Source organism: Strongylocentrotus purpuratus, unplaced genomic scaffold (assembly GCF_000002235.5).
Source record: "Strongylocentrotus purpuratus isolate Spur 01 unplaced genomic scaffold, Spur_5.0 spur5_scaffold_17, whole genome shotgun sequence".
NCBI lineage: Eukaryota > Metazoa > Echinodermata > Echinoidea > Camarodonta > Strongylocentrotidae > Strongylocentrotus > Strongylocentrotus purpuratus.
Window position 1 is genome coordinate 28,380,049 of NW_022145602.1, and position 25,564 is coordinate 28,405,612.

Below are 25,564 nucleotides of genomic sequence, written 5' to 3' on the forward strand. Positions count from 1 at the left end.
GTCCATTATTTTTGGAATAAAGAAGGCACGATGAAAAAATGTACATTTGGCGCTTCATATACCAGTGGGCTACCACTCCTACCCCTTCCCGCTAACTCTACCGATGTACCACACTTAGTAGGCTTACAGCCCGAAACATTTCTATTTTACCAGCAAAACATATTAGTTGCATCCCTAGATGATAGCAATTACGATATCCAAGTTTATGGGAGGAACAATGGCTGATTTCATGAGGGAAGGGAGGGGGGGGGGGGTTGCATTTATCAAAATACTCAATTCCAATTATAGCAAACTAATGATAACATGACATAAGTTTGGAGATGATTGAGTGAATGCAATACAACTTCACAGAAATAACTTTAACGAGAATATGAATATAATGAATGCGAGAGCGCCCAATCCCCACCCCTAAAGTTCTTTCAGAACCGCTCCGGGGAAAGTTTTTTTTCTCTCTCTCTATCTCTCTCTCTCTCTCTCTCTCTCGCTCTCTCTCCCTCACTCCTCTTTCTTTCTGTTTTAATAAACCTCATATGGGGGCATACGGCAGACGATAAAGGAGAACCTGAGAGAGGGGGAGTTGGTTTCAAAGAAATAAAAGAGAAAAAAAAGAGATAGAAAAAGAGAGATAGAGAGAGAGAGAGAGAGAGAGAGAGAGAGAGAATGATAGAGATGGGGAGATAGAGAGAAAGAGATAAATAGAGAGAGGGAGAGAGAGAGAGAGGGTGGTGGTGGGGGGGGGGGGGTGAGGCAAGCTAGGGCCGGTCGCATCCCATACCGCCAATGATGGGATACTATACGATGACAGAGTGGTCAGGCAACGACATTATTGCTCCCATAAAGTGCTTATCAGATTGAAGGGAGCCGGGCAAATATTCGCGATCTTCCAAGGAGATGGTTCAGTAATCTTTTTGTGAATCCGACACCACTTACACAAGCCCTCCGCTGGATCGTTATCTGTGTATTATCAGTTTTTTCGTTGAATCAATGTAAGTATTTGAGACCATATTGATTGGTATATATTTTCTATATTATTTTGTACATATCTGTAGTACACTCCATAATTTCAAATGCTGAATAATAATTAAAAAGGCTTAGAAGTAAAACACATTTTTTAAATGATATATTCACACTTTAAAACACCGTGATTATGGGTTCATATAGTGTTGGATCCAGCAAGTTTATATCAAACATCAACATCGGCCCTTTTGAATATTTAACATTTGTGTTTTAGTATGACATGTATTGACTTGGTCATTACTGCCTCTAACGGCAATTGATAACCGTTATTGTTTCATACATTCTGTAATTGGCTGTTGCTTTTAACAACAACAAAATATTCATTAAAAGACCCATAGGTAAACAACCCAGGCACAAGAAAAGCAAGAGAGCAAAGACTTACACACTTAAAAGAAAATATGTGACGGTATAAGAAGCTTGCTGAGGATGAGTAAATAACTTTAGATTTTGTTCTGATGATATGAAATAATGACTACAGAATTATATTGATATGTGTACGCAATGTATGAAAAGAGATTCGACGGAAGCCATCGATAGAAAATAATGCCTTACAGTCAAGTGCTACTGAAACAAATTTAATATTTTAATATTGGTTGTCGTACTCTTTTCGGGGATGGGGGGGGGGGGGGGGTGGAGGCAGTGGGATTCTATGAAGCACAAATGATACGTATTTTATTCAAGACAAATTTTGAAACATCTTGGCATCAACAATACATTGACTGAGCGCTCATGAGGTCAAATATCACTCGTTTATAATTTTTCAGTTTTTGCCTTTGTTAATATCACGTAGCTTCAATAGAAACCCATGTGTTTAATTTTGGCACAGTTATAGCCTACTCTTATCGCATTTATTTATTTATCTATTTTTTGTTGGGGGGGGGGGGCTTTAATAAAATGGTATTATTTTATTCATTTCAGTATCAACCTATACTAACTGTGTGCTTTGGCTAATCTGCTATAGTAAGCCTGTGGTCAATGCCATTTGTTTGTAGTAACAATTCCTCGTAGACATGCAATTTAGAGTCGAAGGACATGTGTTTGTTTTTACTCATAAAACAAAACTCAGGTTTTATGGTATTTGTTGGCCATATACGAAGCCCTCCGTTATGTAACTGCGGGCAAGAACCAACTCTGGGAAGGAGAACGAGAGAAAGAGAGAGAGAGAGAGAGAGAGAGAGAGGAGGGGGGGGGGGCAGTTAATTGTTAGGATTTCACGTTGAAGGTGGGACAAAGGCGGATTTAGTACTTAGTTAATGAGAGCGCAGTTTTAGGGGGGGGGGAGGCGAATTAGAAAACAAAAGCGGGGCATGAACTAAAAAAGAGGGAATGTTTCTTCACTTCCGTTCTACAAGTGTAGGTATCACTTAGGTATCAAAGTGGATGGGTATTGAGCGATTTCGCCCATCCCTAACCCCAACCCTAACCCCCCCCCCCCCCCCCAAAAAAAAAAAAAAAAAAAAAAATATATATATATATATATATATATATATATATATAATATAATATAATAATAATAATAATACAAAAAATTATATATATAAATAAATAAACAATACTAAGAAAGGGAAAGCTGGTGGAGAAATATTAATAAAATGATGATTTTGAACATTTAAACTAACTTTAATTCCTTCCTTTTACAGATGGCATCGCTACACATTATTACATTATTGTTATTAGCGACAGCATCGAGTGTACAAGCAGGATTATCAGGTATGTGATCAGCCAAAGTGACCATGAGTGACTAGTGACTTTTTATAAACAGCTGAGGAAGAAAAAAAATCATGCGACTGTAAAAAAGAAGAAGAAGAAGAAGAAGAAGAAAGAAGAAGAAGAAGAAGAAGAAGAAGAAGGAAGGAAGAAGAAGAAGAAGAAGAAGAGAAGAAGAAGAAGAAGAAGAAGAAGAAGAAGAGGAAGAGGAAGAGGAAGAGGAAGAGGAAGAGGAAGAAGAAGAGGAAGAGGAAGAGGAAGATGAAGAGGAAGAGGAAGAGGAAGGTGAAGAGGAAGAAGAAGAAGAAGAAGAAGAAGAAGAAGAAGAAGAAGAAGAAGAAGAAGAAGAGGAAGAGGAAGAGGAAGAGAAGAGGAAGAAGAAGAAGAAGAAGAAGAAGAAGAAGAAGAAGAAGAAGAAGAAGAAGAAGATGAAGAAGAAGAAGAAGAAGAAGAAGAAGAAGAATACACCACTATCTAAAATAATATTTTCGTCTTCCAAACTCAGATCAGACCTTCAGTTGGGTCGACCTCTCCGCCGGCGTTGCGGGTACGGTCGGGATATGTGTCTTCTTTGTGGGCATCGGCTTCTTAATCCACGACCTGGGTTTCCGAGAGTACTTGGCAGAAGTTCGCACCAACGGGGAAACCTTCGCGCAAGATCTGCCCGACTTCATCCTTTCCGAGCCAACGCTCATCGGGGCGAAGTCCTTGTCGGAGCTCGACAAAGTTGACATTGATGATGAGATCGATCCACCGTCCGATGTGGGCGTAGTAATTGAGGACGAGATGCCGGTTTATGATGGGATGGCCGAGGCGTCGACAGGACTCTAAAATCTTAACATTTGACTTTATGTTTTGTAAAATCATCGTCACGGTTTTAATTTCATCATTTAATATCATTCTTGGATTCCATGATTCTGACATATAGGCCATCAATCAATCAATAAATCACTTTATTAATCAATGAATCAATTAACCATTAAATTAAAGAATGAATCTATCAATTAATCATTCACTCAATGAGCCAATAAAGTACTAGATATCTTCTGCAGTGTTTCATATGTTGGTCCATTACTTCATTTCAAATACGCGACTTCATAGATTAGATGTGTCATGTCTGAAATTATTACATCGAAATGCCTTGAGCACATTAAACTAGAAGCATAATGCGAAAAATTAGCACATACTGTAATCTTGCTGAATGTTAAAGATGCTATGTCCCTTTTGCAGCCAACATCAAATTCTGTAGATCTTTGTAGGAATTGTGAATATGTTCCTATCTGTGAAATTTAAACAGCAGTGTCCTCGTATTCAAATTATGCAAGGAAACCCTTTTACCTTCTAGACTTCACTGTCAGACACTATTGAGTGACTGACTGCCTTTTTCTTCTTCTTTGGTAACAACATACATACATGTACATTGTAAAGTGTGTTGGGCCTGCAAATGGGACATACTGTCATAGTGCCTTTAATGTTGTTTTTATATGATTGTGACAGTTTCCTGTTATCAACCACATCCGTCTTCCATTCACACGTTCACTTATGTATATCAATTCAAGACAACCAACCAATTAGGAACAAACTAATAATATTATAAAAACAGTAATTAAAACCCCAAAAGTAAACAAACTATAGTTCAGTGAATTCATGTGTCAACTCAAAGTGTTGCATCAAGTTTATTTACATCATTACCATGTAATAATTTATTTGCACTCGTTATAATAATATACATGTATAGCACATTTTGGCTTTATTACAAAAATAATTACATAGCATCAACCAACACACAATGTCCAATATATGTCTTAATATAAGATCTTAAGGGTACATCACACAGATTTCATATCGTTTTTTTTGTAATATTGGCACAATAAATTTAACTAATGTACATCTTGCCGTTTCAACTTGTTTACTGTGCTTGAAGAAGAGTGTATGGTAGTACAGTCAAACCTGCTTTGGTGACCACCTGTCCACAAAGACCACATGTTTTGTTTCCCTTTAAAATGGTTTCTGATTGAAACATGTACTAAAGGAACCTGTCTACAAAGACCACCTGTCTAAAAAAGACCACTTTTTGTGTTTACCTTGCTCGGTCGCTATAGACAGGTTTGACTGTATCTGACCATAATGTGAAAGTGTATTGTCTGCTGAGAGCCATGAGAGCATCAGGGTTAGCAACATAAAGTGACACAAAGAGACATCAATTATCTTTTCAATCACATCCATAGGCACCATATAACTTACCAAGTACACAGGACAAGCTACTCCTAAAGCTACCTTACAAACAAACAGAAGTAACTCTAGGAGATTGCGCTTTTAGTTGTGCTGCTCCAAAACTTTGGAATAAACTACCACTAGACATAAGAAAAGCTTATCTGATGCTGTCTTCAAAGTTGTTTTGATGACGCGCTTGTTTTCAGGAGCTTTTGAATATTTAAAGTTGTGTGTCTGTAAAGTAGCACTGTTACATGTAGGAGTTTTGTTTTCATCACAGCCAGTAGAGTTTATCTATAATTATCTATAAGTAGCTGCACTATATAAATTGATCTAATTATTTCAGCTACTCTATAAATTGATATAATTATTAGGATGTGTCCAGAAAGCAAAATATATTTTAGTGGAATATCAAAAGTTTAAGGCCTTGAGGTAGAAGCACCTCATAAGGACATGAAGCAGGTGAAATACATTGCACCTCTACAATCTTGGCTAGGTTAAAGAAGGTAATTCACAAAAAATACAAACAATTTTGCCTTTTGCATTCTGGATGCGACTCTTCGTGCCACTCATCTGAGCTATTGAATTCAATCGGTGCTCAACAAATAGTACATACATTGGAATATGACTGTATTTACAGAATCTGTGACATATTTCAGCTTCTTTACACAAGTGATATAAATGTACATGGACCCATTGGTCAATAAGAGTATCAAAGAAATTACTTGGACTATTCCAAACTGGACCGTTTAAGCCAAGTTCGAAACCGTCATTGTCCCCTTCACTAATTTTTTTTCAAGTAATCTTACTTTTTGGGGTAATTTATATTTTAATTTTGACATAAATTAATAAATTGGCAGATATGGATATTGGTGAGAAACTTTGTATACATGTAGGTATCTCTCTGTACAAGGCTTATATAAATATGAATTTGGGAAACGCTACCATCTTAAAAATTCTCCATTTGTAAATAATCATGTACAGGATGTTTGTTTTTATTGTAATCTCGCTGCCCAAAATAATCTGCTGTGACTAATTTACCCACAGCCCTGCAAAATAAAATAAAGACTTTGAATTTACCGGTATGCATTTCAGCCTTAATTGCTACACATATAATATGCTAGTTCCAAAACATCAAGTAACAATCCAAATATCAAGAAATGAAATCATATTTATCTGCTCAATATAACTTAGTGAATAATCTGTATTTGGGGCATTATTAAATATCATACAACTCATTCCTAAATCCTAATCAAAGGATTGGTCAACTGTGGTCACATGAGTTTCACTTTATATTAAAACTATCACATAGTGTCCAGCACTATGCAATGACTTACAAGTACACAATACACAACAGTGTGTATAGAGATCAATGCATATATATACTTTGTGTGTGTAGCAATGGGCATCAACACATGTAGAGGTACATTGTAAGTGTGCCATTAAAAGTAAGCATATTAAACTTGAAGTTTATTTTTCAGCGATAATGACACAAAACAATCTTTACATGAATTCCTTTTTCATCAATTAAGAAGATCTAAGAGTTTCCTTGCATAAAGCAAATGATGCATGTTTTCATTTGTTCATTACAGGTTCTATCCGCTCTTGTTGAGGCTGTTTATTTACCTGCAGCCTCAACTCAAGTGCAGATAGACTGTACTAAGAACTTGTTTTCCCTTGCATCATTTGTATATTTCAAGATATTTTTGAGAAAAATCCATGCCATGTGTCTGCAAACAGCTAAAAATACAATTTTCTGTGTACAACACTGAAGGAAGTCATCCTAATTAAGGAACGATTTGGCCAAAAGTATTATGCAACAGCATAACACAAGTTCAAAGCACATTAAATATCAACAATTTGCAAAAGGATGATTGCTACAATTATATTAACAATTGCATGATGCCCTGATTGGGACAATATATATATACAACTATGTCTTGGGTTAAGGGAAAGAAAAATGTAGCAAATCCAAAAATAGGCGGGCACATGTAAAATAAAGATGAAGATAAAAACACACAAAAGAAAAAGAAAACAGAAGATATATGCAAATACTATAAAAAAAGACTGTGGAGATAGATAGACAGATAGAGAGAGAAAGAAAATGAAAAAGAGAGAGAGAGGGGAAAAGAGGGAGAGAGAGAGAGAGAGAGAGAGAGAGAGAGAGGGGGGGGGGGGGGAATGGGGGAGAATGGGGGAGAATGGGGGAGATGGGGGAGAATGGGGGAGATGGGGGAGGGAATACACACACATTTATGGGCAGGTACAAAACATTTTATTTCATATGCTATCAAAATTATCAGTTTTGGTATACTTAAAATCAAGATGATGACCACACCAGAGCTTTATAACTACATGTATATAACTGTAGTTAACTTTTCATTTGGGTAACCAATAGAAGCCTAAAATGAGGTGTCGGGAGATGAAATCAGCAAACAGCCTAAATATTGGCGTCCTTAAATTAATGCATTGTCTTTCCATCTTCTTGAGAGGTTATCATATTGCATTCACCTCTCTGAATCAGTTCTAGGGCTACATGCCACTGCAGGACCTGGTCTAAGCATCATGTTCTGGATCTGTCATGCTTTGTATCCCCTGGGGCAGGCCTTGGTTGTGGCCACAGCTGTGCTGATGCGAGGTCCAGTCCTTGCGCTGACAGAACCCGCTGCAGTAGCTTACCCTGTGACAACCTGTGCACTCACTGGTTGCTTCTCTGCCACAGTTGGCGCACGCCTGCAGAAATAATGATAATAATAGCGGGTTCTTTTATAGCATTCATGTCTTCCATTATTTTACACTCCTGGTGCTCAGTAATTATTACCGTGGCTTTAGCTTGGCTGCCATTATGGTGCTCTAACATCTCAAGGAATTAATTCCTGCCAGGTACTTATGCAACCCACCTGGTTAGAAGTGAACAGGGAACAGGAAGACCATGTATTGGGATGGTGTCAGACTTGATAGGTAACAGATCATATGACATAATGAAAAAGAAGGCTTAAGATAGAGAGGGATGGACAAAGAACTAAAGAAGACTGGCTCGGTTGTGTGGACCTGCCCTTGGCAGCAGAACACCTGAGAGAAAGAGAGAGTTATGCTCTTGCAATGCAGGGTTATAGGACAATTACCCCCTGGACAATCACCCTCGGCCACAAATTCCCTGAACCCTTTAGTAGCAAGTAGTCGCAACCAGCAACGTGGCCTTTTACAATGCTAATCTTAACGGGGGGGGGTTTGCACTTAGAGCGAAAATTTCCACGTAGCGTCCAAACCTATGATGGTCTTTAGCTGTATTAGCGTCGGGAGTCGAGCTAGTATTGGGTGGCGAGCTCATCTAAATATCCCGTAGTCAGCATTTGCGTTGGCGTGCAAAAACTTGGTAATGACTAGGGGAGGGGAGGGGTAACTTTCTGGGGGGGGGGGGGGGGTAATTGTCCTTGAGGGGTGTTTTCCAGGGGGTGATCATCCAAGGGTTAATTGTCCTGATACGGCAATACAGACATGAATAAGGCCACTAACCTTGATGAGTTGAGATGACTTTGCTTCCGCTACTGCATCAATCTTCTCTGCCTGTGCTTGAGCTAAGGCCTGTGCTACTGCGTTATCCTTCTCGGCCTTCGCCTCCATCAGAGCTCTTGATAACTGCAGCTGAGCTTCCATCCTGGAGTCTGCCAGCAACTGTTGATAGTCAAAACATAAATGATGGTGATCATTTATCATATCATTTCTACTACATTCGCCATAATAAAGCACATGTAAAAGATATAAAAATCACGTGTAGAGGAAAAATCCTCACAGCAGCTTCTAAAATCAAAGGAATTTGAAAAAAAGTGTGTGAGAGCTTACCAAAATTGTACATGACCTTTAAATTTAACTTGTAAAGCTTTCCATCCCATGTCATAACATGGGATAGTTGAATGTTAATACAGTAATCATTTATCATTATTTATCATTTCATTTCTACTGTATTCGCCCATATAAAGCACATGTAAAAGATATGAAAATATACAAACACAAGCAAACAAAAACAATACAATAAAGAATACAAGAAATCAATGGGATGTGAAAATGCACATATAAAAGTGGCCAGAGGGAGATCAACAATGAGCAAAGAGCAACACAAAATAATGTTTTTTAAAAGAAGAAGAAAAAAATCACTTATAGAGGAACATTATTCACAGTAGCTTAGTGTTAGTTTTACCTACCTATGTATTATCTAAAATCAAATAAATCTGACGAAAAGTTTTGATAACTAACCAAACGTGTTACGTGTAAATGATCTTTAATCTTTATTAAGTTGTAAAGCCTATAGTCTCATGTCATTACCTGTTTCTTCTCCGTCTCATACTGGATCTTGGCTTGGGTAAGAGCAGCTTCTTTGCTGCTCTGAGACTGATGCTTGGCTTGGTCTATCATCTGCTTTAAAGTCTGTGCTTGCTGAATCAGCTGAGACGCCATCTGATTGGGGGAAGGAAAGTAACCATATGTGAACTGGGGAGTGTTTCACAGAGACTAACATCAATTTTAAGTTGGACTTAACTACCGCAGGCCGTTCATAACACTGTTTGCTCTCACCATTATGATTTTTTGATAATATTTTGTCCTTCAATAATGAGCATGAATTGTAAGTCCCTTGAGAGACCAATGCCAGGAAATGAGAGGCAAACAGTGGCATGAGTGGCCTGCCATAGTTAAGTCCAACTTAAATTCTCATACATGCCAACATTTGAAAATCAGAAATCTGTACAAATTATGCTATTTAAAAAAAAAAGAGGAACAATCCTAACTCTCCTATTCGATACTACAGACAAATTTGTACAGGAAGAGGAACACCTGCATTAAAATGATAATTATCTTCTCCCAAAAAGAGGAATGTTCCTCTTTAATCTGAACAGTTGGCATGTATGAATTCTATCATCTGCTTTAAAGTCTGTGCTTGCTGAATCAGCTAAGATGCCATCTGGATGGGGAAGGAAAGTGACCATATGTGAACAGACCATCTCTCAGTGCCATCAGTATATATGTACCCTAGATCCTTGAAAGGAGTATGAATTAAGGTGCATGAAGCACAAAGTTGTTTGCGTCTGACATTGAGAAATCTCTGGGGTTCTTACATGCTTTCTGGAGCAATCTTCATGTACAGGTATTGCAAGCAACCTTTCTAAACAATTTTAAAACCAATATCTATCTAACTAATAATAATTACTGTATAATTTTTATCTTCTATTTAGTAATATCTTCCAAATGCATATGGAATTTGACCTTTCAATTCTTTGGCCTACACATGGGACACGGTACCTTTAGACCCCTTGTGGACTCCCCTGATCACCCAACACCAAACAGCAACACAGAATTTCACAAATAATCCAGTAGGTTTTGACCTTTCATTATGCTCACCAAAGAAAGTAAGTGTGGAGCCTTGCTCATACATGAACCGGTATGTTTAAATAATAGGAGAATGGTAATTGGATTTTCGGGTTTATTGCTGTTTGGTCTACAAATGGTTTGTATATTCCCATACGGACTGCATCCAGCCTGTCCACTATCCATACGGTCTAATAATCCTTTAATCATAAATACTTATAATCATCAAATGATCATCAGACCTTATAGATAGTAGACAAGATAGGCATGAGACAAACTGGGAAGTAGACTGACTGGAAATTAGACAACATGTAAATGAGCAATAGACCAAATGGGAAATAGACTTATTGGAGATTAGATCAAATGGCTATCAGCCTAGATGGTCATTAGACTAAATAATTTAAATAGACAGAATGATTATTAGACCATGTTGAAAGTAGATGGGCTAAGTGTCTAGACCATAGAATAGACTGGAAATTAGACTACATGTAAATGAGCAATACTAATAGACCAAATGGGAAATAGATTTATTGGAGATTAGACCAAATGATTATCAGCCAAGATAGTCATTAAACCAAATGATAAGTAGACAGAATGATTATTAGACCATGTGGATATTTGATGGGCTGGGTGTCTAGACCATATGGGAATAGACTAAGTGGCCTGAATTCACAAAGGAGGTTTAAATTTAACCCATGGTTTAAAATTAGTGCAAAATGAGCACGAAACAGTCTGATGTCCAATGTTAGACCCGCGCAAGGCAAGGTTCGCTTATTTCATGCTAATTTTTAAACCATGGGTTATGTAAATGAGGGTTTAAACCGTACGTGGATTAAGCTAAATTATCCTCCTGTGTGAATTCGAGCCATTGGGTAGTAGACGTACTGGTTGTAGACCAAACAGGAATTCAGTGCTTCTCACCTCCTCCAGATGCCACCACTGCTGCATCTCCAAGTCAGGTGCTTTGGGAGTACTAGGGGTCATTGGGGGTAGAGGGGTCAGAGGGGTCAGGTTAGGGGTCATGGGGGCAAGGGTAGGGGTCATCGAAGCCAAGGTCAGGGCGGAGTCGCCCATGCCGAGTCCGTTCTGGCTTTCGAGGGACATGGAGCGCCCGTCTTCTGTCAAGGCAGCAACTGTATGGTGTAGTAGAAATAGAGAAGAGAATGAGATGGAGATAAGAGAAAGAGAGAGAGAGAGAGAGAGAGTGAGAGAGTGAGAGATAATGAGATGGGGCAGAGAGAGAGAGACAGAGTGAGAGAGTGAGAGATAATGAGATGGGGCAGAGAGAGAGAGAGAGAGAGAAAGAGAGAGAGAGAGGTGCAGAGAAAGAGAGATAGAGAGAGGGAGACAGAAAGAGATAAGGGAGACAGAGCGACAGAGTGAGAGAGAATAAGAGAACAAGGGGCAGAATAAATAAGAATTTAATATATTAAAACGCCAGCAGCAGAAAAAAAAAATCAGATACAGAGCTCCTCAATCCTCATATCTAATGAAATAGCATTTTCACAAATATGTTCATGTAGGTTTAGAAGAAGGTAAACCTAACAAAATGCTTCTGTAATAATTATTACCATCCAATTTATTGTTCAATATATATCTGAAATTCTGAATATATACTGTAGCATTCATTCTGTTAGTAGTGCACATGAAACACTATAAATAATAAGTGTTTCGTCTGCACTCCTAACAGAATGAACGCTATTCAGTTCAGTTTAGTTTATTCCAAGTTGGCCTGATCCAAAACAAAATAATAAACAAGCAATGACTATCATTATAAGGGGCTCACCATCTCTAAGTTTGGGCATTTTCTTCTTGAAGGAACACAATGTAGGCGTAGATGGCATGCTTTCTCTTTCATCCCGTTTCCTTCTTTTGTAAGGAACAAAGAGTCTGACTGGTCCTGACTGCGTGGTGGTGAAACAAGACAGCGATCAAGAAATGTTACATGTAATGATCAGCACAAATTAGGATGCTTCTTTGGGTAGATTTAAATGAAGTAGTGACCTAGGGTAATGTATGTAGAACTAATTGGCATGACATGTAAATCAGTATTGAAAACAGGTTCAACCCTAGAAAAAGACTGGGCTATTTTGAAACCTTTACAAAACCGGGAGAGGGGGGGGGGGGGGAGGGGCAAAAGGGCCCCCTTTCCAAGATCTCTGCAATAAAAACTCCAACTTTGTCATAATATAGTCAAACCTGCTTTAGTGACCACCTGTCTACAAAGACATTTTTTGTTTCCCTTGAAAATGATTTCTCATTGAAACATGTGAAGGAACCTGTACATTTAAAGCCAATCTGTACTAGTTTGGCCAGGAGGGATTAGACCACCCAGCAAGGTCACTGACTATACCTAATCACCTATTTACACCAGAGACTGATGGAGCTGGGCTCTGCTCAAGGCCTTAGGAATTGTGGTGAAGTGCCTGCAGACTATAAATCCTAGATACCTTTGACAATATGATAAATAAGGTCCTGAGCAATTGTTGAGCCATCCCCGTTCTTACCACTCCTTCATCATCACAGCAGGAGGCACATGTACAGGAGGCTGCATGAGGCTGTATGATGCCTTCCTCGATCAGACACTGAAGCGTTCGACCTCCGAACCTGATACTTCTCTTCCAGTCTTTGCTGTTCCCCCTCCCACAGAGGGACTCAAACTCTGACGGTGTGTACCACTGCTCATTGTATCGAACACATTTGCCTCTCCCACCTGTCAGTGCGAGGTAACAAACAAGAAAAAATAAATAAGGCCACTCAGAACATACTGTGCTATTAGCTATTCATGTCATTACACAGATACTGGACCAGACTGATGAAGAATTGTATTGTGGTTAGTTTGTGGTTATAATACTCATACACACCTCAACATCAGAGCTGCCACGTTGTATTTTGCATTTTCTGTATTCTTATCCCCCCAAATCAGTATTCTGACCCCAAAATCAGTATTTTTTCCGCGTGAAAATAATATGCATGCATATCGGCAATGTTTGATCACTTATTACATTTCCGTCCCACATGTACCGTTAATCTCTGTGTATAAGACGCACTTTTTTGCCGCTGAAAAAATTCAAAGTCGGGGTTGCGTCAATTTTATACACAGGTTAAAAAAAAACAACAAACAATTAAGTTTGCGATTATGCCCCTCCACTTGGCGCTATGCCTGGCAATGTCTTCAAGCTCAGTATTCGGAGTGTTGACTCACCACTAATAAACTAAAACAACACTCAAATTTGTCTGTCATCTTGGGTTGAAAGTAATCTTTCTGATAGATCTCAATTTGAAGTTTAAAATAATAATTTTTTCTTCTATTACACATGGCGTACCACAAGGTTCTATTCTAGAAGATTTGTTCTTTTCTTTTTCCGTATTTTAACATGAAAAAACGTACGTCTGTATTTTAAGTTGATTTCCGTCGGCCAATCCGTACTACTTGGCAGCTCTGCAACATGTACATGTACATGTTAACACAGTCATTATAATTGATGGACCATATTCAGTTAGTTTTCATGCTTTTGGGGGTGAAAGCCATTGAAACTATGCTATGGTCTCTATGGACACAGAAATGATTTTAACAACATTAATCATTTCGGTTTATTTCATCTAAAAATTGATTGACAAGGAATCTGAAAGTACCATACCCTCTTTCAGCATCTCATGTACAGTACTACTTTCTGCATTAACAATTTTTGGAGCGTCTTTAGAATACCCCCCCCCCCCCCCCAGAAAAATAGACCAGGCGTTATGTAAATACTTTTTTTGTCTCATTCAGTCTTCATTCTTCTTGTTCATTGTTTCTGCATTTTTTATTCTCATCGTCTCATCCATTTCATTTTTTTTTGTTCACCTTTACCAGCCAGGCTTCCAGTTGCAGCTTCTTGTGTTGTTTAAAAATATTGCTTTAATCTTATGTTTCAATGTTATTTAATTTTATAAATTTATTCATAGATTAATTATTATTTCTCTATCTGTCTATTCTCATCGTCTCTCTAGACTCAACTCCACTTTTAAAACTTAGAATCTTGTCTAATCAGTTGTTTCAGCCAGAGACAAGGCGAAGCTCTTTCCTTTTAATTTTTCCATAATCTTGAAGCATAATTAACCATTTTCTCTTTGATTTTGTTTCTTTTAATTTGGTTTACTTTGGGGTTGAGACATTTACGGTATGCTTTTTTAATATTTTAACTGTTGGTTACATTGATAGAGTTGTTCATTGTCAGTAGGGGTGCTGGTCCGAGAATAAGGATCGACCGCATAAATGAGGATCATCTTTGTAAACACGAACAGATGCCTCCTAAAAAATTAAGGTTTGTCGCGCATGATTCTTATTTCCGATCCGTGCATTGGCGATGCGAAACAAGGATTCCGTGAAAAAAAGGTGCGAATATGCTCCTTGATGCATTTCACACTTACATTGCGTAAAGATTTTCATGATATGAATGATGAATCTTGGGTAGACGCCTAGACGGTGAACGGGGGCCTCCTTTATTTGCATTGCCATACCCACACTGGCACAGACATCGAAGAAAAAAAAACTTGCGTGAAAATGCGCATGGTCCTTATTTTTAAGGATGCGATTTAGACCTATCCATGTTTTTGAGGATATCCTTGTTTATGCTGATGAGCCTCGTTGTCGGAACAGCGCCCCTACTGATTGTTCATCGACATTATCATTGAGTTGAGTATTGACTTGTTTTACCTTGTTTCACTACCACTTTCAAATGTCATCACATTCAATCAATCAGATCACATTCAATCATTCACAATCACAGTCATCATGTCACCCCCCGCCCCCCCCCCCCCCCCCCTGCTCCCCCCTTCTGTTTTAAAAACTGTATTAGATCTAGTTCTCAATTTAGGAAATCTGACACTTCCTAACTAACTTGCATGCCATTAATCTTTAAAGTCAAACCTACCAGAACCTAATTTTGACTTGAAAAGTTCTGCACCGGTGTTCCTGCATCTCACTGGCAGGACGTCCAAGTGTACGGTGTCGTCCCATGTGTAGTGCCGCTTCTCCCCCGAAGGCGACGACGGAGTGCAGGGGGTAGCCGGTGTCTTTAAACCATCAACAAGAGCAGCAGCTGCGTCTGACTGCTGCACCACGGCAATAATTCTTGACTTCAATGGGGTATCATCCTGAACTTGAACCGGTAATCCATTAGCAGTAAATATTCCAGTAGGTGTTGCAGCAAAAACATGCTCGGTAACTGCAGAAGTACTAATTTGACCAGACGATACTGAAACGGAATCATTCGTGAAGGCAGAGTCGTCGGCACTTGGACTCGGTAGTCCTTCGGAGATGTCGGTAATGCCGACCGTCACTTCGGTAACTTCTGTGTTTTCCATCTCTTCACCACTGTCCCCCATTTAAGCGGCTATGTTTGACCGGAAACTGTAGAACAGTAACACACGCTCGGATCCAAATGGAAACAATGTATCAAAAGTGCGATTTTTTAGAATTAAAATTGTTAAACACTATGGTCGGGAAATTCCGTAAAACACTCGCAATATGGCTCCCTTTCGTTTTCGGAGACTCATTACACATGCGCGGTAAAGGTTACTGAGGATCGTTCCATGTTTACTTAGGGGTGTAAAAATTGCATTATTCATCTTACTCGATAATGTTCGTAATTTCATTCATTGTTTTGCCGTAAATTAATACAAAAAAATCTAAGGTAGTACCAAATATATAAGGGAAGAAATCAAATTTATTTTAAAATTACGATGAATGAATAAATAATTTACAAAAAACTCGTTAGACTCCTCCGGCTCCATGATGAGAGTGCGCCAACCTTTGTCGTTTCAATAATTTCTTCCGAGAAATGAGATGGATTACAATAAATTCGGGATTTCCAACACTACGACAACAAGATGACAGACAATTTATTCGGTTATGGCGGGGACTTACCTGTAAGTACTTTGTGTGTTAAGAGATGTGAAGTGGAATTGAATTTCTTTTGAAATAAACAGTACACAATGAACAAATGATATTCAAACTGCAATAAAAATGAGCATGTGTGTCCGACATATGCTTTTCTGTGTAAGTATTAATTGCAATATAAATTGGGGAGAATCGAGAAGGGGGGGGGGGGGGGGGGCTACAGAGAGACGATGACAATGATGATGATACATGGTGATGATGATGAATTTAGAGCATATCAGTATGGCCATATTTCCAATGAAAGGTAAAGAGAGAGAGAGAGAGAGAGAGAGAGAGAGAGAGAGAGAGAAAAGAACATTTCTCAACCTAAAATTGTAAAAAATTGAGTCAAACTCGAAGAAATAGAGTCTAGATTTCTAGAGAGCGATACATAACAAGCTTTTACAATTGTTTCATTTCCAGCCTCTAGATGAGGGACCCGATGAGGAGGATGATGGAGAGTTTTATGATACTGTTAACGATGACACCTTTGGAACAGGAGCAGAAGGCAAGTAGTCTGAATGGCATGCGTCAGGAGAGAGGCACACGGTCGATTTTAGGAGATGCTCCCATTTGAGTGACTGTCAAAGAGCTTACAAAAGAGCAAAAGAAACAAAACTTCTTTTTTCTCTGCCAAAGATTTGCCACTGAGGGATGAGCTCGGCTGCTCATTGATAACTGGTTTTGTGTGTAGATCATAACAAAGGCTCTTATGAAAACAAAAATAGATGGTGAATTTTTTAATAGCAGTCAAAAGAGGTAATATTTCATGAGGAATCGACTCATACCTTTCACAAAAATTGACCTTGCATACCTTAATTACCAAAGCTTCTGGAAGAAAGCCGTCTCCAGCTGCCAAGCTTCCAGGTCTAACTTCAAGGGGTCCCAGCTTCCGGTTCTTGCACCATAGTCGTTTTACATCTGTATCTAGCTTGCTGGGTCATATCAGGAATCAAGATTCAAGATTCAAGATTTTATTGTCCATAATATAATACAGAAATTTGTTTTCCATTGGTATAACATGTAGTACATAAAACATAAGACAAAAACATGGTGTCGTGTGCTGAAAGCCAGAAGGGCGTCAAGACTATATAAGAAAAAGTCTATGAGCAGGTATGGTCCTCTGGCTTTTAGCACAAAACATGACAAGACAGTTATATGACTTATACATAGCAAGAATTTTAATACAATTCTGAAACACATCATGAATAAATTCAGGTATGAATATAGATGTGAATATGAAAGTAGAATAGGAGCAGCATCACAATCGAAATACGAGCAGAAAGAGAAAGGAAAAGAGAGCTCAAGCTCGAAGGACTGATAAAAGAGAGAAATATAGGGAGAGTTGGTAAGGGTCCAAAGGGAAAGGGGAGAGATAGAGAAGGAGAGATGGCATAATTTCCAATCAGATTATAATGCATGACAGAAAAATACAACGAAATCAGCAGCAGAGCTAAACAACAGATGTTTTGACCCACAAAGGTGATAAGGTGGAAAACTTTCCAACCCAATCCCTAGTTTATTTACTGGGTGGGTAGAGAAAAAGTTAACAAATAATCATAATCGCTATTGTTTTGCTTAAAGCTGAGAATTTTGTGATACTTGTACTTGTGCATGGAATTTGGAATAAAAGAATTTCTGTATCTGGCTCTACGGGTAATTGGTACACGCAGGCGGATTCCTGAGCGGTTAAAAGTAAAACAAGAAAATAGTGAATGTGATGGGTCTTTCATAATAGAAGTTATTTTAGTCAATAAGCATTCTTCAAACGAAACTGATAGGGGTGGTAATTCAATGCCGATAATACGTTGAGCAATTTTCCTAGGACGTTCGAGTTTAGTTTTGTCTGCTTGTGTGAGATTTCCATAAAAACAAATGAGATTGAATAGAAGAACACTTTGAATGATAGACTGATAGAAAAGATGCAAGATCGTCCTGTCAGCGTTCAATTTTTTGAGCTTCCTTAGAAAAAAACATCCGTTGATTACATGTAGCTCTACTGTGTACAGCGTTGGTGTTCTTATTAAATCGTAGCTTATCATCAATCAAGGTACCAAGATACTTATATTCATGTACGTGTTTGATTGCCTGTTCATGAATATACAAAGGGATATGATTAACGTCACCACGTCGAAAGTCTATAATAATCTCTTTGGTTTTTTGTACATTCAAATATAGGTTGTGTCGATTGCACCATTCAACAAACTGATTAACTTGACAAAAATACTCATTCTCACTATTTCCTCCCTTAATGAAACCTGTGATGGCAGTGTCATCAGCATACTTTATAAATGAACAACATTGACTGGTACTAGTGCAATCAATGGTATACAGTGAAAATAACAGGGGAGAAAGGACACACCCTTGTGGAGCTCCTGTATTGGTTACCAAAGTAGGTGATTTAATATTTCCAAGTCTTACTGATTGTTGTCTATTTGTTAGAAAGTTATGAACCCAGAGCACTATTTTAACATCAACCTCCATTTCTATCAGTTTATTTATTAAAAGATGAGGAGTAATAGTATTAAAAGCACTAGAGAAGTCAATGAAGGTACATCTTACATATGATTTAGGGATATCTAAATGACTATATATTCCTTGAAGAAGGACAAGAACAGCGTCCTCAACTCCCCTATTCTGTCTATAAGCAAATTGAAAGGGGTCAATAAATGAGCCAGCTTGACTCAAAATCAACCTTTCCAAACATTTCATGACATTAGATGTGAGTGCTACAGGGCGAAAGGCATTCAGATCTGTGCTACTGCCTTTCCTATTCCCTTTTGGAACTGGTATAATTGAAGATGTTTTCCATATTTGTGGTATTACACCTAGATCCAAAGTTAACTGATATAATCTCGTAAAAATAGGAGCTAATTGTTGATAACAAGTCTTAAGAACCCGATTTGAGATGCCATCAGGTCCAGTGGCCTTGTCTACCTTTACTCTAAAGATGGTCCTCACATCTAGCTCTGATATTACAATGCCAACATTACTTGTGATTTTACTTAACAAGGATTTACTCAAGCATTCATTTTGATCATGAAAATCATTGCAATCAAATCGTGTTTAAAATAAGTTGTAATCGTTTCCATAGCTCGCCATGATGCGCGACTATTGTTCTGTTGAAAGTCTCGTTTCAGCTTACATTTATATTCGTGCTTACATTTATTAATCTGACAATTTATTTTTCTTTGTAGTTCTTTAACCGACGAATTATTGCCATCAATAAATGCTTTCCGTTTATCCTGTAGTAATTTCTTCAACTCACTAGAAACCCACGGCTTATTATTTGGATATATCTTCACCTTCTTGCTTGGTATCAGACTATCAACGCAGAACCGTATGTATGCGGTGATCCGTGATCGTGTCAACAGCCTCTTCAAGGGAATCAGCCGCGTCCATGAAAACGCTCCAATCGGTGCAATCGAGACAACTCTGAAGCCGCTCAGCTGTATCGGTGTGCCATTCACGGCTCACTGTGTTGATGGTTTACTTCTTTTCAACTTTTGTTTGTATTTAGGAAGTACATGTAACAGAATGTTGTTATGATCGGAGGCACCCAGCTTGGGACATACCTTTGCATTGTATGCTCCTGCGATGTTACCATAACAAAGATCCAAAATTGAGTCATTGCGCGTGTGCTGTTTTACATACTGATCATACGTAGGCAAGACGGTATCCAAGGTACACTGATTGAAGTCACCCAAGATAAATTTCGGCGCATCTGGTGAGATAACTTCAAGTTGGTGAATTTGTGTACCAATATTCTCACTAGCAATGCATGTGTCTGCTTTCGGATGGATATACACAACCATAACAAAGATTTGATTGAATTACCTCGGCAGATAGTACGGACGAAGTCCAACAGTGATAAATTCAAAATCTGGTGTACAGACCCTCTCTTTAATTGACCAGTTATTACACCAATTTTTGTTAATGTACATACAAACTCCGCCACCCTTAGATTTACCGCTATCCGAAGTCCTATCCCCTCTTATAATATCGAAGTGAGGTAACTCAACTGCATTATCGGGAATATCTGAATGTAGCCACGTCTCTGAAAAACATAAGACACGATTCACGAAATTCATAAAGATGACGGGTAGAGGCATAGAGTTCATCCATCTTATTACTCAGAGATCGGACGTTTCCAAAAAGTATTGTCGGTAAAGGAGGGTTTGACTTACGTCTCCGTATACGGCTTCGTAGACCACCTTTTTTCCCGCGCTTTCGGGTTTTCACCTCACGCGGAAAGTCATCGTAACCGTCCGGCTACGTGGGTGTGGTTCTCGGGCGAAGGTCAAGCAGCTCAGAACGTGTGTACGTAGTGATTCTATTCGGAACAAGAAAAGAGTTTGTACAGGTGAAAAGAGGGGAAAGGAGCAGAAAAATGAAGATGCAAGTGATGCTGGTCGTTCCTGACGTAATACTAGACATGATGCTGACTTCAGAAGAACAAAGCAAACTTGCAGAATCACAAAATTAACGTCCAAAACGACACACAAAAATACCAACAGTAGTCGCCGCAGTATAGCGCCCTCATTGTCAATGAGACAATGTCATAATTGGAGTGTCTACTGGGAGAAGGGTGAAGGTGTTTGTCAAGTCTGGCTGTAAAGCTCATCCTATTTGTCATCCTTAAACTTTTTACATTTTTAAATACTTCTCAAAAATGCATAGCCAAATTTTAACTTAACTTGGTAGGAATCATCCTTAGGCAAGTTGTTCAAATATGGTTCAAATATGGTATATTCCCCAAGCGGGACTAGGGGTGCAGCACCCCCAAAGTTCCTCTGCCTCTGCCTCTGTGACAGTAATGTCCACATGGCAATAATCAGACTTTTTTTTTAATTAAAAAAAAAAAAGGCCTTTGTTTAACCCTCGCATCCACCATCCTTCATCCTTCTTTCATAGTACTGTGTCAATTAATTTGTTTATATTTATATTGTTTAATTTATACTGATTTGTTTGTATATCTTCTGATGTGTTTTTAAAGAGATGTGAAATAAAATTGAATTGAATTGAATGTATAGATATTGATTCAAATTGAATAGAAGCATTCCTCAGGCAGGGGGATATAAAATTGTTCTGAAGGGCTACTGACCCCTCAAAGCGGTAGGGGGCTTTGGAGTAGCATCCCCCCCCCCCAAAAAAAAAGAAGTATGCTCTCTTGCGTACATTTTTGACTTTTTCTTAAAAATGCATGGCAAGCTTTTGATGTAACTTGGTAGGAATCATACAAAGGCATCTTTCAAATATTATATATTGAAGATTTGTATCTGTCGTTCTACCATTCAAATTTTGTGTTTCTAAATTATTTTCCTTTTTTCTTCAAACGTCTACTTCTACATGTAGGTGGAGATTGGGTGGATACTCATGAGCGTATGGCAGGAGAGTTCCAGTTTGGTACCAGCAGTACACCAAGGGCACAAGGACAAGTGAGGCAGCAGGATAACATGGTACCCTTCTTTGAGGTAAGAACAAAGAGCCTTTTAATAGATTGCAGGAACAAACCCTATTCAGGTGTTAGATATAACAGAGTGCCTGACGTCTATAAAGCCCCACTGTCTTACTTGTAGCTACTTGCTCCCTTAATATAGAAAACTTCCCCAATCGGTGCCTGTTGGTCCCCCATGATCCTCTTTTTCTGATGTTAGTTGAGAGCTGAGTTAATGAGATAGCCACCTGTCAGTGACCTCGCTGTGTGGTCTAATCCCTTTGGGCCTAGTAGTGTAGATAGTCTTTAAAACTAGGTTTACTTCACCTCAACCCCCCAAATAACTTTAGTTTAGAGATTTGTTGATATAACAGAGTGTCTGAAGTCTTAAAGCCTATCTGCACTAGTTTGGCCAGGAGGGATTAGACCTCCCTGCATTGTCACTAACAGGTGGTCATCTCATCAAATCAGCTCTCAATTAACGTAAGAAAAAGGGGACCATGGGGACCAACAGGCATCGATTAGGCATTGTTGGCTGTATAGAGGGCGCAAGTTGCTACAAGAAGTGCAGTCCCGCTTTTAGACTAGGTATACTGCATGGTCATGGTGTACTAAACTTCATAGGCTATGCACTAAAGCCGCTTCTGACACAGCCAGAGACTCGAGAAGCTAGGCTTGGCTCTTAGCTTCATTGAATTCTGTTTGAGACATTGTCAGAGCCATGTCACATGGCTGTGTGATTTGACTATGCTCCAATTTTAAAAGAAATTTCAATAGCAATTTGGAAATGTAAACAAATGAAATTTTCTTATTTAGGTTTTTCCAATAGGTAAACATAAAAAATGTGGTGCATTTGAAAGTCCTCTTATTGAATGATAGTCCTAATACCACTATCATACCACCAAAATGACTCCAAAATGACTCCAAACCTTGGGATTCTTGGCCTTTTTTGAAGAAAAACAAATCTTTTTCAATCTGGTGTCGGTTGTATGTTTGTGTTATCACTGTGACTAGGAGATCGCAGGCTGGAAATCATATTCAAGGAAACCTCAACCCCCCAAATACAACTTTAGTTTAGAGAATTGTTGAATTCTTGGCCATTAATCTACAAGATTCCCCATCAAAGTGTACGGGAGAGGTACAAAGCAAGATATTCTTAGCATAATGTACAGTTTCTCAGCACGACATGGGCATCGCCATTTTCTTGATAACGTGACGTACTACATGTAGGCAAAGTCTTTAATCAAGTAAATGTATCTTTTTTTTGTTAAACCAAAAAACTGTCTGATTCCTTTTGTTAACAGGAAGAGGACTTGGAGAAGAGTATCACTAAGCTAGTTCTGGATGAGGAAGAATCATACTATGATCCAGCAAGCAGAAAGGCTTCCAAGTCTAAGCCCATTTCCATCAAGGTATGTATTTTCATGTCACACCCCCCCCCCCTCCCCCCACCCCCCCAAAAAACTTATTTTAATAAAATCGAGAGCTCTTCTGGTCTCTGAGCCAAAAATAGATGGATCCACTTTAAAAATTACAGGGGGTCCAGCCGGGCACCTAAGTTCTTTGAAGATTTGAGATTTGAGGGTAAACCGGGTGGTTATTGGCACTTTATAAGTAGCCATTATCATTATTATTACATGTAACGTTCCTGTGTTATGACAAAAATAGTCATCTACATTTATATATAGTGCTTAATACAAGCTACTGTCTCTGAGCGCTTAACATATTATTACCCAGTCATGGGATTCATTCACGCACAATATGCACCATCTCCACTCCCTGGGAAGTATTCCCACCATATGGTGACCATGAGGGCATATGGCAATTACTATTAAACAAAAAGGCTTTCATCATCCGGCCATCTCTCCTGGATATGGAGTGGGAAATGTAGATGTATGCCTTGGCAAAGGACATTTCTGTCGTATCGGGGATGAGGCAACATTCAACTATGTCCAACTGCTAAGAGTGGCTAAGAGACATACATGTATGTAGTGTAGTGGTAGTTATTTACTGCTAAGAAAGCATAAGTGCTTGTTAGTTAAAGCAACCTGAGGAGCAACAGCTTTAGGTCCTCTCTGAGAGACTTGGTAATGAGGATTAATGCCTAGCACATTGCCTTGGTTTCAAACCCGGGTCGCCGGATTAAGAGACCACTGCTCTACCAACTGAGCTATCACGCCTCCGTGATATCCCTAGTGTGATTTTAAACTAACTCTCTCCTAAACCTCTCTCCATCCTGCAGGGTGGCGGGGAGTCCAGCATCAGTCAGCTGTTTGGTCCAAAGTCTCCGCCTTCGCTCTTTGACACCTCGGACTTCATGTCTCCGACCCGCAACATCTGGGGCTCCCCGGAGGTGCATCAGACCGTGGAGATGCCCCAGAAACCTGCAGTCTCTGCCACCGAGGAGCGCCTGAAAGCCATGCTCCATATTGGACAGAGTTCCCTAGGAAAGCCTGCAGAGGATGGCTGGGAGGTGAGTAATGTTTACAATTAATATGCGTAGGGGGTGTTTCACAAAGATCCTTAATTGAACTTATCTCTAAGACGGACTTAACAGTCATGGAAAGCCATGAGCATATTTTGTATAAGTTATTTTAAAAGGCATAAAATGTTGATTCAAATCATTCATATTTTCTATTATCATGGGAGATTTCATGTTCTTGATGTAAAATTCATGAAAAGTTTAAAATACTTGAATTTTTGTGTTTTATAGGGATCAGTGACAAGTATGACACGTAATTTCTATTTCTCCAAAGTCTTTGATAATAGCTGATTGTTTGAAGTTTTTCTTTTCAAACCCACTGTTTTTTATTTGTATATTTGAACAGTTGTCTTTTTGACCAGACCAGATTTTTATCTGTCATGGTTTCATTGTACGATAATGTAGATACCGGTATGATTTGTGACTTGATATTCTTTTGTATTAATATGTATCCTCGATCATTGTAAACACAAACATTTTAGCTTTTTAGCTGCAGCATGTGCATCATTGTACTCTGTTTTTTTAAATAAAACCTTGCATTGAATTGAAATATGCATCCGTTTTCAGGATCCAGCTATTGTCCGAGCAGTCAGCGATTCCCAGCCTGTCAAAAAAAAGGTCATGTCCCTCGCTGAACTGGAGCAGGAGCTCATAACGGGACGCAAGCCGATGCCCAGCAAGGCCCTACCCGCCCGGTCCGTCTCTCCGGAGATCGGCTCCCCGCCCGTCGTCATTCCACTGCCGATCGGCACACCCCCAAGAGGTTCCATGATGCACCATGCTAGACTCCCACATCATGCGGCAGAGCAACAGAAACATCAGCAGTTACCTCAGCACATACAAGCTACGCCACAATCAACACCTCCACCGATACAACAAAAGGTACATTTTCTGGGGAAGATACACTCTAAATGTATCCTTTTTCCTGTGTGATTTTATTTATTTATTTTATCTTGTTTTCAAATCGTTTGGGAACTCACTTGCAAGCACCAAGAGAAGAGATATTCTAAATATATCCTTGTTCCTGTGGGATTTTATTTATTTCTTTATTTTATCTTGTTTTCATATTGTTTGGGAACTCACTTGTGCCAACATATATTAATATTTTCACAAGGCTTATTCACCTGTATTTTATGTTGTCTACAAATCTTTGTAGACAAATGTATGGTGAGGGTTATCATTTTTGCTTTAATGTTTTTTTCAAGAGCTATTTGGTGTACATAAGCTTCTTAGAGCCACGTTTGAAACTTTTACTCAATCCACATACTCTTTTTGCTGTAAATGTAATTTGTAAATAATTGAAAGTGTGTTAGCTGATTTGATTGTACTGTAGGAAATAATTACCTTCTCAATAACATGTCATTAAAAAAAGAATTAGAGACTTTTTATTAGTTATAAGGAACCTGTTTACTCAGTACCATTG

The 25,564-nt window shown here is 38.8% G+C and overlaps 3 protein-coding genes across 5 annotated transcripts in view; 2 read left to right on the forward strand and 1 right to left on the reverse strand.

Moving 5' to 3' along the window:
- The first annotated feature begins 884 nt into the window (after nt 1-884).
- Nucleotides 885-3,588, forward strand: LOC762660. The gene is made up of 3 exons (XM_011663794.2): nt 885-986; nt 2,658-2,727; nt 3,230-3,588. The coding sequence occupies exons 2-3, from the start codon at nt 2,658-2,660 to the stop codon at nt 3,553-3,555; spliced, it is 396 nt and encodes a 131-aa protein (XP_011662096.1). The 5' UTR covers nt 885-986; the 3' UTR covers nt 3,556-3,588.
- A 3,562-nt stretch (nt 3,589-7,150) lies between these two features.
- Nucleotides 7,151-15,853, reverse strand: LOC115918725 (deformed epidermal autoregulatory factor 1 homolog). Of its 3 annotated transcripts, none has more exons than XM_030988045.1 (7): nt 15,216-15,853; nt 12,750-13,012; nt 12,086-12,203; nt 11,185-11,432; nt 9,262-9,393; nt 8,455-8,613; nt 7,151-7,671 (listed from the first exon to the last, which is right to left on the reverse strand). In XM_030988045.1, exons 1-7 carry the CDS (start codon nt 15,667-15,669, stop codon nt 7,495-7,497), a joined length of 1,551 nt encoding a protein of 516 aa, XP_030843905.1. In that variant the 5' UTR covers nt 15,670-15,853; the 3' UTR covers nt 7,151-7,494. The 3 variants fall into 3 exon arrangements, with proteins under 3 accessions (XP_030843905.1, XP_030843906.1, XP_030843907.1); XM_030988046.1 differs by having other exon boundaries at nt 11,221-11,432; nt 15,216-15,852; XM_030988047.1 differs by having other exon boundaries at nt 12,807-13,012; nt 15,216-15,851.
- Nucleotides 15,854-16,078: 225 nt separating this feature from the next.
- The window catches only part of LOC593235 (protein PAT1 homolog 1), a 43,702-nt gene continuing 34,216 nt past the window's right edge, over nt 16,079-25,564 (forward strand). The window contains exons 1-6 of the mRNA XM_030988044.1: nt 16,079-16,212; nt 16,646-16,730; nt 21,578-21,696; nt 22,964-23,071; nt 23,902-24,132; nt 24,709-25,023. Coding sequence (XP_030843904.1) covers nt 16,174-16,212; nt 16,646-16,730; nt 21,578-21,696; nt 22,964-23,071; nt 23,902-24,132; nt 24,709-25,023 — 897 coding nt within the window. The 5' untranslated portion in view covers nt 16,079-16,173. The remainder of the gene's footprint in view (nt 16,213-16,645; nt 16,731-21,577; nt 21,697-22,963; nt 23,072-23,901; nt 24,133-24,708; nt 25,024-25,564) is intronic.